Source organism: Quercus robur, chromosome 2, assembly GCF_932294415.1.
Source record: "Quercus robur chromosome 2, dhQueRobu3.1, whole genome shotgun sequence".
NCBI classification, from domain to species: Eukaryota; Viridiplantae; Streptophyta; class Magnoliopsida; order Fagales; family Fagaceae; genus Quercus; species Quercus robur.
Genome location: NC_065535.1, coordinates 41837082 through 41850672, shown reverse-complemented (window position 1 = coordinate 41850672; position 13591 = coordinate 41837082). Strand labels below are relative to the sequence as shown.

General features: G+C 36.7%; 1 protein-coding gene across 1 annotated transcript; it reads right to left on the bottom strand.

Annotated features, from left to right (window-relative positions):
* Positions 1 to 11958: 11958 nt before the first annotated feature.
* LOC126699127 (putative B3 domain-containing protein At4g03170) lies at positions 11959 to 12723 on the bottom strand. The gene has a single exon (XM_050396743.1). The coding sequence runs from the start codon at positions 12721 to 12723 to the stop codon at positions 11959 to 11961; it is 765 nt and encodes a 254-aa protein (XP_050252700.1).
* Positions 12724 to 13591: the final 868 nt, after the last annotated feature.

The following is a 13591-nucleotide window of genomic DNA, read 5'->3' as shown; positions in this document are numbered from 1 at the left end:
ATGGTGTTTTAGAGGGGCATTGAAATCAACCCAAAAAAGATCTAGACCATAATGGAGATGGCACCATATAGGAACATAAAAGAAATGCAAAGCCTTAATGGCAAGGTAGCAGCGCTGAACAAGTTTGTGTCATGGGCAACGGACAAATGCCTGCCTTTCTTTCACACATTGAAGAAGTCCTTTGAGTGGACGACTGAGTGTCAACAGGCATTCGAGGACTTAAGGCATATCTCTCCTCCCTGCCATTGCTAAGTCCTTCTAAAGTTGGAGAAGAATTATTTCTTTACTTGGCCGTCTCCCTAGCTGCTATCAATGTAGCCTTGGTCAGAGAAGAAGATAGGATGCAGAAGCCCGTAAACTACACCAACAGAGCACTCTGAGGCGTAAAGGAGAGGTACGCCCCGTGGGAAAAGCTAGCCTTCGCCTTAGTGACTGCAACTCGCAAGCTCAAACCATATTTTCAGGTCTACACGGTGATTGTTTTGACAGAAAAGCCTTTACGAAGAGCAATGAGTAATCCTTATGCCACTAGACAAATGGCACTATGGGCAATTGAGTTGAGTGAATTCGACGTACAGTATTACACATGCACTGCCATGAAGGGACAGGTGGTCACTGACTTCATTGTAAAGTTCACCAATAAGGAAGGCTAGGGGGTAGAAGAGCATCCTCAGTGGAGTATCTACACAGAAAAATCGTCCAACAGGTAGGCTGGTGGAGCAAGTATAATACTCCACTCTCTAGAAGGGGACAAGATCAAGTGCATGGTTCATCTTGACTTCCCTACAGCCAACAATCAGGCAGAGTACGAAACTTTAGTGGCAGGATTGGATCTCGCAAAAGTAGCAAGGGCCACAAGTGTGGTTTCTTATTGCAACTCTCAGGTGGTCACAAGTCAGGTGAATGGTGGTTACGAATGCAAAGGTGAAAGGAAAAAAGAAGTACCTAGAGCAAGTAAGGAAACGGGTGGATGAACTACAAGCCAAGTTTGTTCAAATCCTAAGGGGAGAGAACGAGTAAGCTGACCGTCTTGCCAATGCTACATTAGCGGAACACGTGCTCATCCTCGGTAAGGTACTTTCTTTTGTTCAGCTTTCACCTTTAATAGATGGCGTTGGTGTGCAGGAGATAGGTTCCGAAAGCAACTAGACCACACCAATAGTCTCCTACTTGAGAGACGACACATTACTTGATAGTAAGGAGGCTGCAAGGAAGCTAAAGGTTCAGGCGGCACGATTCGTCCTAATAAAGTATGTCTTGTACAAAAGAGGCTTCTCCTAACTGTACCTAAGATGTCTAAGCCCCGAGGAAGCCGGTTATGTCATGAGGGAAGTTCATGAAGGGATCTGTAGGAACCATTTGGGGTCACGATCACTAGTACACAAGGTGATTCAGGCCAGATACTATTGGCTTACCATGCAAAAGGATGCCCAAGCCTATGTCAAAGCTTGCGACAAGTGTTAGAGATTCAACAACATCATCAAACAGCCAACAGAAGAGTTCATTTCGATGATGGCCCCGTGGCCTTTTGCTCAATGGGGGTTGGACATCATGGACCCATTCCCAACAGCAATAAGGCAACTAAAGTTTCTAGTGGTTCGCATAGATTACTTTACCAAATGGGTGGAAGCTGAAGCCTTAGCCACCATCATGGAGAAAAACGTACGAAGCTTCACCTGGAGAAACATCATCTGCAGGTACGGGATCCCTAGAGTCTTGGTGTCGGACAACGGAAAGCAGTTTGACAACAAGCCGTTCAGGGATTTTTGCTCACAGTTGGGGATCAAGAATCACTACTCCTTACCCGCCTACCCTCAGGCCAATGGACAAGTTGATGTCACAAACTGATCCTTGCTAAATATTATCAAGACTTGGCTCGAGGGGGCAAAGGGCATATGGCTAGACGAGCTGTCAAGTGTACTATGGGCATACAGGGTGACAGCCAAAACACCTACAGGAGAAACACCCTTTTGACTAGCATATGGGAGCGAGGTTGTTATCCTCGTTGAGATCGGACTCATAAGCTACAAGGTGGAAAACCATGATGAGAGTAGGAACGATGAAGCCATGCGCCTATTGCTGGACCTAGTGGATGAGGTTAGAGCAACAACTGAACAAAGGTTAGCATGATACCAAGACTTCATGCCCAAGCACTACAATTCCAAAGTTAGACATAGGGACATTCAAGTTGGAGATCTCGTCCTGAGGAAAGTGACGGGCACTACAAGAGATCACTCCCAAGGGAAGCTATGTCCCAATTAGGAAAGACCCTACAAAATCACTTTGTGGCAGAGGAAAGGCACCTATCACTTAGTGACACTTGACAGACAAAAGTTGCTGCATCTATGGAACACCGAGCACCTAAAGAAATACTACCAGTAGATGATGGCATGCAAACCACTCCTCATTTCCAGTTTATTTCATTCTAGTTGTTTTTATTATCTACAGTTCTTTTTAGCCCAAATGGCAACTTTTTATTTTTTTAGAACGATTTTGCTTATGCATGTGTTTATCATAATAAGAGGAGTTATTCAGAAATATCATGCGCATATATACATCTCTACAAAACCATGTCTACGACCAAATCCTTAGGTGGACAGATTTATCCTAAGGACGCATTAAAATTTATTAATGTCCATTAGTGGACGGATACATCCCAAGGAATGCCTTAAAATTTATACAAGTCCATGAATGGACAGGTAAATCCAAAGAATGCCTTGCAATTTATTAAAGTTCATTAGTGGACGAATACATCCCAACGGATGCCTTAAAATTTATACAAGTTTATGAGTGGATGGGTGCATCCAAAGGATGCCTTGTGATTTATTAAAGTCCATTAGTGGATGGATACATCCCAAGGGATGCCTTAAAATTTATACAAGTCCGTGAGTGGACGGGTGCATCCAAGGGATGCCTTGCAATTTATTAAAGTCCATTAGTGGATGGATACATCCCAAGGGATGCCTTGAAATTTACTGAGTCCTTAAGTGTATGAAGGCATCCCCAAGGATGCCTCCAAATTTTCTGACCTGTATAATAAACGGGTAAGACTGATATTCAATAATTTATTAAGTCCAAAGATTGCTAAATTTGTGGACGTATAAAAAATTATACCACATGCAATAGATTCTAAAAGAGAACGAATAGGTGTGTTTGATCCCACCTAGACGAAAAAATCCATTAAAGTATTATGGCAAAGGATGTTCAGACATACAAGTAACCAATGCAAGTAACGGACATAAAAAGATAATAATAAAATGCCCATGGAGGGCAAATGTTTACATCCAAAACCCAAGGATTTTTATAATAATAATAATAATAAATAAAAAATAAAAAGAGGAAAAAAGAAGAAGAAAGAGACAATAATGAGCTTTAAAAACTAAGGTTGGTCAACAACAGCCTCCTCATCCTTCTCTTCATCAACCATCTTGGCCTCCTCAAAAGGATAGGTCTCATCCTCCAAGGATTTAACCTAATCGTCTTGAAGAGCGGCCTCTCCGTCACCTTGAGCGTTGGAAGTGGGGTTGTCTGCAAAAAACTCATAAGTACCTTCAGGGTCGACAGATCAGGCTAAGGTCTGGGCCATGGCATCAACAAAGATTTGAGGCAAGTCTAGATTGGGGAAGGAAGCCTTGACTTGATGAAGGCAGCCATTGAAGCCATTAGTAAAACAACCGCCTAGCTCGTAAAGAAAGGCATCGGAGTTATGAAACTCCTTTACCGAGTCCTCCTTGGTGAAGAACTTGCTTCCTTAACAAGGAGATCTCCCCCTCCTTATCCTTGAGCACATTCTTCGGCACCTCGGTTTGTCCCTCCTACTCCTCTAAGAGCTTCTTCGTCAGGTCAAATTTCTTGATCTGGACCTCCTTCCAAGCCTCGAGCTCACGTAGTCCAGTCTCCACGACGTCAGCCCTTTCTTTTAGACAGTCCACCAACTTCTCACGAGCCATGCAATGGTCCATCAAGCCCTTCATCATTAGCACCCCCAGCGAAAATCAAAACATCATTAGAAACAAAGGTAATAAAGAGCTGGGAAAGAAAAAAGGTCGGATACACACTTGTGCTAGGCTGAAAAGGCCCATCTCCCCCATAGCATCGGTTGCATGGTTGCCCAAGTCCTCATAATCATTAGCCTTAATGATGGATGAGAGATGCTTGATAGTGTATCGCAAAGTGGAGGAGGATAGGGTGCTTCTCAGAGATGGGACCTTGACCCATCATCAAACCTTTCCCTTTTCCCAAGATGGGGTAGAGGCAGCTTAATGGACAGAGGTGCCTCCCTGACGATGGAACCAGTCACCACCTTTGGCTTTTTAGGAGGTCGGTCAAATTTATTTTTCTTTTTTCTCTTTATGAACGGATTCAATGGACCTGTTCCCTTAGGGGGCATACCCTTTTCCTGCTTCTTCGCCTACACGGTGGCTTGTTGACAGATGTAAGCCCTCCTTCTTACCGTCTTCCATTTTTGCACAAAAGGGGATTGAAAGAAAGAGTTAGACAGAAATTACTAAAAAATTTAAAAAGAAATGTTAAAAGAATAGGCGACGAACTCACGTTTGCACGCTTGTTTATTGTAGCGACGGGCAGTGGCTGTAGGCTTGGGACCCTCACAGTACCAATGTAGGGTGTCCAAAGTGACGAGCTTTTGCCACGTCCTCTCATTCAACGAGATTTTGAAGATCCTCTCCAAAAAGCTCCACTGCTCAAGATCAACCTCTGGGCGGTCCTGAGCTGCAATAAGAGACGGTTAGACTAACAAGTAAAACTGGCAAGGTAAGTAAATAGGCAAATTTAAACAAAGAAGATGCCTACCAGATGGAGGCATTATACCCTAAGTTTAATCAACAAGAGGCATATTCTCCTATTCGTTTGGATGTCACATCCAATTGTCCCCCTGAATAAAGAAGTACTGGTTCTTCCAGTTCCTATTAGAATCAGGAGTCTCGTACACTAACCTAAGCGACAGCATCCTTGACAGGAAGCTGTATATACCCCTAGATTTTACAATTTTGGAAGGACGGTAACAACGGAAGAATTCCTCCACGGTTAGTTGATGTTCCCCATTAGTTAGAACCCTATACAATGCTTCTGCACCAAGGAAGATTCTCCAAGCATTCGGAGCAATCTGGGTGTCGGCTAGTCCTAAGTAATGAAGTAGGCGACATTGAAGAGAACTCAAGGGCAGTCTAAGTTCTGCCTTGAACATCTGCTTGTACACCCCAACGTCTTCAGCATCCCGGTAATAGCACTTTTCAAATTTGAAGGGTAGAGAGATGGGGATTTCGATGGGGATCTAATATCTCTCCCATAAGGTGTCAAAATGTTTTCTCTTAATAGAAGAGTTAAAATCATTGACCATCCACATGAGGGGAAGAACGAACTTCCTAAGGCGGTCAAGACCAATGATAGGTCTAATAAGAGATTCAACATGTTCGACACTTTCCTCATCGTCTGAGTCTCTGCTAGCATCACTCTCTGACCCGTCCACGTTCGAGTCCTTATCTTGCTCCTCGAAAGGTGAGTTGGCAAACAGAACCCTTTCGATATAAGAGGCATCGGGGTCGTCTTGACCTGACGGAAACACCTCATCATAGCCCGCTCCTTCACGGACACACGATTGCTCACTCAACGCTTCACTAGACATCTACTACACCTACACGTGACGTATAAATTTCTAAGACTATAGGTCTTCATATACAACGAATGTACAACATTTAAAAAAAGCCAGAAAATAAAAATTTGAGAATAGGACGGAGAGCACTTATAGTTGAACGACATAGAAAAGGGTCGGAAATGGCATAGTAAACGGGGGCATTTAGATGATGGAATGACAATTTCTTGCAAGTGACAGTGGCACTCTGACACTAGAAAGTAGTTGTGGAAAGTAGAAATGAAAAGGGAGAAGCAACATATATAGAGAGAGGAAATGGTGCGGAAGACAAAAAGACGCTTCGGTCCGAGTAACAAACCACTAAAATTGTGCCACATGTCCCCCCAGCATTTATGACTCTCAACTAACCTGTCAATCAAAATGCAACTCCCTGGAACTAGGTGAGACCATCACTCCACGAGTCCGTCGAGGATACCAGATGATAGACCCATGGAGTGAGGGGGCAATTGATAAGGATAAAACCCAAGGCAGAGGGATCCAATCGACAGGGTTAGTCATAAGTGATGGTATTGCCAAAGGAGATGGACTAGATGACCTAACAATCAAAGAGCTGGTGAAGAGGAATGCATCTCGGACGGAAGGGCAGATAGACAGACAGATTTTTCATAGGGGACGGATTCCAATGAGATGGATTGACACAGGGCTGACGGTAGTAAAGCCACGTGGCCTAAGTAGTCTCCAAGAAACCTAATATGGAAATGACTCGCATCTCACGCTCCACTGCCATCAGAAGAATCCTTAGAAGGAAAAAAATCCGCCGATATATATGAGCACTTAAGAAGATCTTCTCTACAAGGAAATACATTTTCCATCAAGAAACGGAAGTTAGCCCTACACCACTATAAAAACCCCCCAAAGCCCTCACAAATCAAGGTACGCGTAATTTTCCCAAGTCTAGCACTCTAGAGTTGTAGAAATTCTCTCTAACTTAACCTTCGGAGGGCATTTGGCCGGTACCACACTGGTACTCTCTGCAAGGTCTTCTTTGTCTCTGTTTCACATGTTCAGTCTAGAGCATATGAAAACTGTGCAACTTATTGACGATTTTTGACATCATCACTTAATTTACGTATTTAATTCGCATATGAACTGTCTATGTAATTGCGCTAAAATATACCAAGTTTCATAAGTGGATTGCAGTTTTGTTGATAATAATAATAATATTGAACATTGAAAGTATTTTTTTACCTTTGAGAAGTTGTTGAATAACTCTTTATAGACCATGTTTTTAGTATATCATTGTACCTTTGGAAAGTTCAGGCGAACATTCAATGTAATCAAATCTTACAATAAACTCTCATAAAAAAAAAATAAAAAAATTCTTACAATAAACCATAAGAAGACTCATTTATCTTACCATTCTAAATAATTAACATTTCCATGTAATTATACTTTCGATTTAGGGCACTAGACCCACTATTATTTATAAAAAATAATAATATAAAAACCTTAATTTCAAAATTATGGAGTCAGCTATGTTGACTAATTACAAAAAGAAAAAAATCCTAACTAACCAATACCTAATACTATCACATAATTATCATACTATTAATCAGAGAACAGAAAGAATGTAATTAACACTGAACAAAAACCCTAATCACAAACCTTTTATGTGAGTCCATTGTGTTGGAGGAGATGATAAAGCAAAGACTATTTTTTCATATAAAATAGCCTTGAGTTCCTCATATAAAAAAGAATCAAAATTGCTTCTTCTTCTCTGCTACACTCCTCAGAGTATTCATATTGGCATCAACCTTTTCACTCACCCTTTCTCTCCTCCATGACTTTGGCAAGCAAGACTTCTCGTTTTTTCTGTACAAGGGAATTTTTGTTTTCTTTTTATTGCTTGCAGCGAAAGGAACCAGAAAAAGAAATATATAGAGTCAGATAATCAGAACCTGTATTTTAAGGTTTTTCCCAAAGGGGTTTGGGTTTGGGAATCCAAGTCACTAGTTTTTAATATAATAATAACTAGTCTCTAACCCATGTTATGCACAGAAACCTATCTATTTATGAGATAGACTAAAATAATTTTATAAAATCTTAAATTGATTAAGAAACTACACCATTGCATGATTTGCTCTTGTATGACTTCAATTTGTGCTACAATTTGATGAAAAAGTCATTGTTTGATCATGCAATGGCTTACAAAAAATTTGTAAGACAGTTTCAGATACTGCAAAAAAATAACTCAAAAATTCAGATATTAAAACTTCTGAAAGAGCAAAAAATATTAAAGTATCAGATGATTCACAGCTTAGAAATTATTAAAACAAAACTATATATATATATATATATATATATATATATATATAACTAAACAATAGAAAAATATAAGAGAAAGATGGGTTATATTCAAAAAAATAATCAATGGCCATGACTATTGAGAGGAACCTACAAATTATAGATAACATATATATATATATATATATATATATATGTGTGTGTGTGTGACTACACAATAGAGAAATATAAGAGAAAGATGTGTTACCATCAGAAGAATAATTCAAATGTTAAAACTTTTGAAAGGTCAAAAAATATTAAAAAAATCATAAGATTTACTTTCTATAAATTTTTGAAATAGAACAAAATGTATATGATTACATAATGGAGAAATATAAAAGAAAAATTGATTTCCTTCAAAAGAATAATACATGGTATAGTCATTGAAATCTGCTAAACATGTTCAAATATTGCAAAAACTAACACAAATTCAAATGTTAAAACTTCCAAAATGTCAAAAAAAATATATAATCAAAGAATAAGTTATTGAAAGAATTCAAAAAATATATGACTATTCAAAAGAAAAATATAAGAAAAGAAAAAAGTACACAAACCCATAAAGTAATAAGTTTTAAATTTTAACGGGTCTAAACTTTAAACGATGAAAAAAAATCATATATAGTCACAGGCGTAAGGTTTGGTGGTTCATGTATGAAAATCATTTTTTTTTTAAAAATACATGAAAAACCATAATTTTTTTTTTTTTAACAAAGTAGAGGAGAAGTAAATAACAGAAGAAGAGCTCATACCTTTACTCAACATTTTCTTTTCTTTAAAAAAAAAAAAAAAAAATTGGGGTTTGCACTATCAGATCTATTTAAATTTGCAGAGAAATTCCCAAAATCTAATATCAATGCACAAACCCACCATAAATGAATCATAAAAAATCATACATATTTCTTAGTTTTCCCTAAACTTTCAAATACCCTTGAAATCCCTAATGGAACCCAATAAAAATTATTATCTAAAACTTTCTTTCAAATTTGGAATTTATTTGTACATCAAAGGCTCATAGATTAGTGCCTACACAGAAACCTTATAAAAAATAAAAAAAATAAAAAAATCCAAATTTACAAAGGGAAGAAAACCACATTAAAATTGCAATAATATAACAACAAAAACCACTATTAGAAATTGAATAGGGAAATTTTAGGGCAACACTCACTTGGATGTGTGGAAATTGGAGAGGGACCTTCCCATTGATCCAGGATAGTTTGTTCTTGAAGAGGTATCGTAAGGTAGCCTAGAGAGAAGAAGGCTTTCAAAAGAGAGTGAGAGAGAGAAACGGAGAGAGGAGCTTATAGAGAGAAAAAGATATATGTAATTTGGAGATAAATTATCAACATTTGAGTTTGAGTTTAAGTTAAACTTGTTAGAGAGATAGAGTTTCACTCCTTGTTAAGTTTGGACTTTAGCTTGTTAATGTCAAAGATTAGTCCTCCTTGGGTTAAAGTTGATATTGTTAATTAAAAAAAGTTAAATAATTTTGTTTTAAAAAAATGATAATGATGTGGCAAGTTCTGGAGAGGTTAATCAAAAGTTAAAGACTTTGGTTATAAATATATATATATATATATATATATATATATATATAGACCTAGATACTAGATAAAAGTCATCCTGAAAAATTATTAGTACAAGGTATTGAAAAATTATTACCCTTTTACCTCTTTGTTAGTGAAATGTATGGTATTATCGAAAAATTATTTGTGACATCATTACTGTTCAAACTCGGTTCGACCTCAAAAATCTTGAACCTCTCATTTTTTGGTCTTTTGAATAGTTTGGGTTTCGAAACTATGACTACATCTTCACACATGAATGATGGATTTATAATTTTAATTGATGCGATTTACTATTATGTAAGAGGAGAGAGTATAATGTGATTGTACTCTTTATTGTATCCAATAATTAGTCATCAAATACAGGGAGAGTAGCAATATTGTTTGGATAATGTTAATAATAATATTTTGTGGATAAAATTATTAGTCTAAACTTTAGGTACAATTTCTTAAGCATAATAAATTAGGTTCTTCAGTTAAATTTAAAAACTTTTAAAAAGATAACAATGTTTATATTTTATTCATCAAATGTATTTAAATTTGATTGAGAAATCTAATATACTACTGTATGCGCCTAGGGGCTACATACAAATCACCTAAATTTTACAAATCTATATGCATTCTTGTTTTTGAGCGGCATCAAGAAAACTCAACATCTTTGGTCAACTTATTTTAATCGAGCCCAAGGTGAAGATTATTGAATTTTTCTATATTTTAGAATTTTTCCTAATTTTGAATCTTGTTCCTTTATTTGCCAACTAACCAAATATCTAGCTGGGTATCTTTGACTCGTTTCATTGCATAGTGCATAAAACAACAAAATATCTTGATTTAGTTGTTTGAGTAAAAACCAAATTCCGAAGTGATTTAATACTATTCGAAGAAGGAAACTCACTTTTTACACACACACAAAAAAAACAAAAAAACAAAAAATAAATAAAAATAAAAAGAAGAAGAAAAAAGGAAAAAGAATGGGTTTGGTACGGTCTAGATTAATTTTTTTTTGGTGAAATGTACAAGTTAATAATAACCAAGGAAATTAAAAGACATTGTTATGATAAGAGTAACAAGATTACAGTGCCTAAGTTACCAAGTCTGAGTTGACAAAACCTAGTTCGCTTACAAGCATGAAGTGATAACCCCCAAATTTTTGGTATAAAAGAGATTTGATGTTTATGCTTTTGATAGATGATTGTGCGTGCTTTGTGTGAGAATGTATTTTTCTGTTTATACAGTAAGTTCTGATAGTTAATTTCATTCCTTAAGTCACATGTCATATTGTAATTGCTCTAGTCTCCATAATCTTTGGCTGGGAATCCTTTACAAATTATCTTCCAAGTAACTGATGATACTCCAAAGCCGCCATGGTTTAAGGTTAATGTTGATGCAACTAACAGTTGAAGGAAATTGGTGTTGGTGTGGTAATTTGGGGTCATGAAGGTTTTGTGATTGCCGCGATGAGCAAGAAGATTTGTGTACCAATGGACTCTCTAGAGTCGGAGGTGAAGGCTATGGAAGAAGGGGTTCATTTTGCTTGGAATGTGGGAATTAGGGACATCATCGCTTGGAATGTTACAGGCTGATAGTATAAAATTCCCTAGTGGATTCAACTACTGCCCCTATAGCAATCTTCTCTATCATGTGCGGAATTGTAGCTCAGGTACGTTGCTTCAAATTAATGTGTATTTTTCTCATATCAAGCAACAAGGAAATAGACTAGGGCATATCTTAATTAGTCCAGTACACTAAAATCATTTCAAGTTATGAAACTTGGATAGAAGACTACCCATGTATGATTAAAGTAACTCTTGCCCATGTTAAAGGCATTTCAAGTTATGAAACTTGGATAGAAGACTACCCATGTATGATTGAGATAGTTCTTGCCCACGATGTAATTCATTTTGCTACTGCTTAGTGAAATTTCAAACTTCTCATGGAAGGAAGTAAAAAAAGATAATAATGATGATGATGATGAAGAAGAAGAAGAAGAAGAAGAAAGGGACATTAAAAGTATTTTTTACCTTAGTAAAGTAATTGATCATTAACTCTTTATAAACTATATTTTTATTATATCTTTGTACCTTTGGCAAAGTACGAGCTAATGTTTTTTTGTTGCAATTTAATCAGATATAGTACATTAAACCATAACAGTCACATTTGTCATTCTAAATAATTTACCACTGCCATATAATCAAACCCTCTAATATGGGTATTAGACCAATAATATTTATCAATAACAACACTGAAACCTTAGCCCCAAAACAATGGGGTTGGCTATATATCTTATAATAGATTAATTAGGGAAAAAGAAAAATACTAAGTAAGCAATACCTAATACGAACACATTATTATCATACCACTAATTAGAGAACTAAAAGGTTGTCATTAACAAAGAACAAAAAGCCGACTCACAAACCTTTCATATGAGTCGATTGATTATTTCTACTTTATCCTCCTCCTCGTTACGGGCTCGACTGCTGGTGATGTTTTGGTGAAGATGACAAAGCAAAGCCTCGCGGTTCGAAGATGGCGGAAAGTCCACAAGGTAACTGAAGTGATAAAATCATCATGGTAGTATAGTTTACTGTCAATGTAAAATGTCTTCCACCCATGTGTAAGAACATAAATCTTTGAGGACCAAAGCTTGAACATCATTGGGTATGTTTTACCATTCTCATCATACACAATAACAGGAATTCCTTCTTCTATGTTTTCATCTTCGTTCAGCAAATTCAAAAGATACTGTTCGACGTACGCCTTCTTGATAGAAAGCCTGGCTTGGTCGTCTCTCAAGTCAGTTTTAGTCAACTGCTTCTCATAAGGCATGGAGCAGCACTCTTTAATGAGGCCCAAGAGGCTTGTGATTCGTGGGAAAAGCGGGGCTTTAGGGCTTTTCATAAAGAGGGCTAGTATTTCTTCGTGACCACGCATACTTGGAAGAAGTGCCTTTGGGATTGACTTGCTTATACCTTTTACATGTGGGTTCCGGTTCAGGTTCGGGTTCAGCCTCAGCCTCAGCCTAGTTCGATTCTCAAGCCTCTTTCTTTGCTGTTCACGTAAAGCCATGGCAGTTTTCTTGTCCAACGACTTTGTGTTGCTCATATCAAGAAGAATCAAAGCCGCTTCTTCTTCCTCGATACATTCCTCAGAGTATTCATCATCGCCATTAACCTTTTCAATTTCACACAACCACTTTCTCTTCTCCATTACTGTTTGTCTCCTTCTGTCACAAGAAAGCAAGAAACCTTTTTTTTTTTTTTTTTGGAGGCCAAGCCTTCTGGTTTTACGTATAAAAAGAACTAAATACAAGTTTATTTCCTTGCGGCCAAAGAAACAGAAATATTTTAAGGTTATTTTCGAGGGGATTTGAGTTAGGGAATCCAAGCCGTTAATCTCTATTCAGACTGCCACGTCGACAGTATAGGTTTTTATTTATTTATTATTATCATTATTTTTTTACCAACTACGGACAATTGATGGACTAATGGTGACAAGAGAATGCTAGTCGGATAAAAAATGAGGATTGGGTGCTTAAAAACAAGGATTTGTGATGGAAAAATTTTAGTTGGTAGGTAATAGCTACAGCTTTCATTTTTAAAAAAAAAAATCATTAAATATCTTAAAAATTTATATGTTAGATTGTATGTTCTATATGTTCTTAATATACATATCAAATTTCGCACCAATTAAATTTTATTTATTATTCAATTCGTAAACTTATTTCTTTATGCAAAATTTTTAGATTACAAAAACTTAAAATTTAAACATTTAATTGATAACGTAGTTATTATCTTGAATTTTCTAAATCTTTTACAACAAGCATGAAAGATATAAAAAGAAAACATCATTCAATAGTAGATTTGTCCAAATTCATTTCGAATAAAAATATATTAAGTTCTATCTTTAATCTATATATATATATATATATATATATATATATATACTAGTCGCTAACCCGTGCGATGCACGGGAAAACTATTAATTATGAAAAAAATTTCAATAATGAATGAAGAATTTAAGCTATTACTTAAATTTAAAAAAAAAAAAAAAAAAAACAATGAATGAAGTGTTTAAG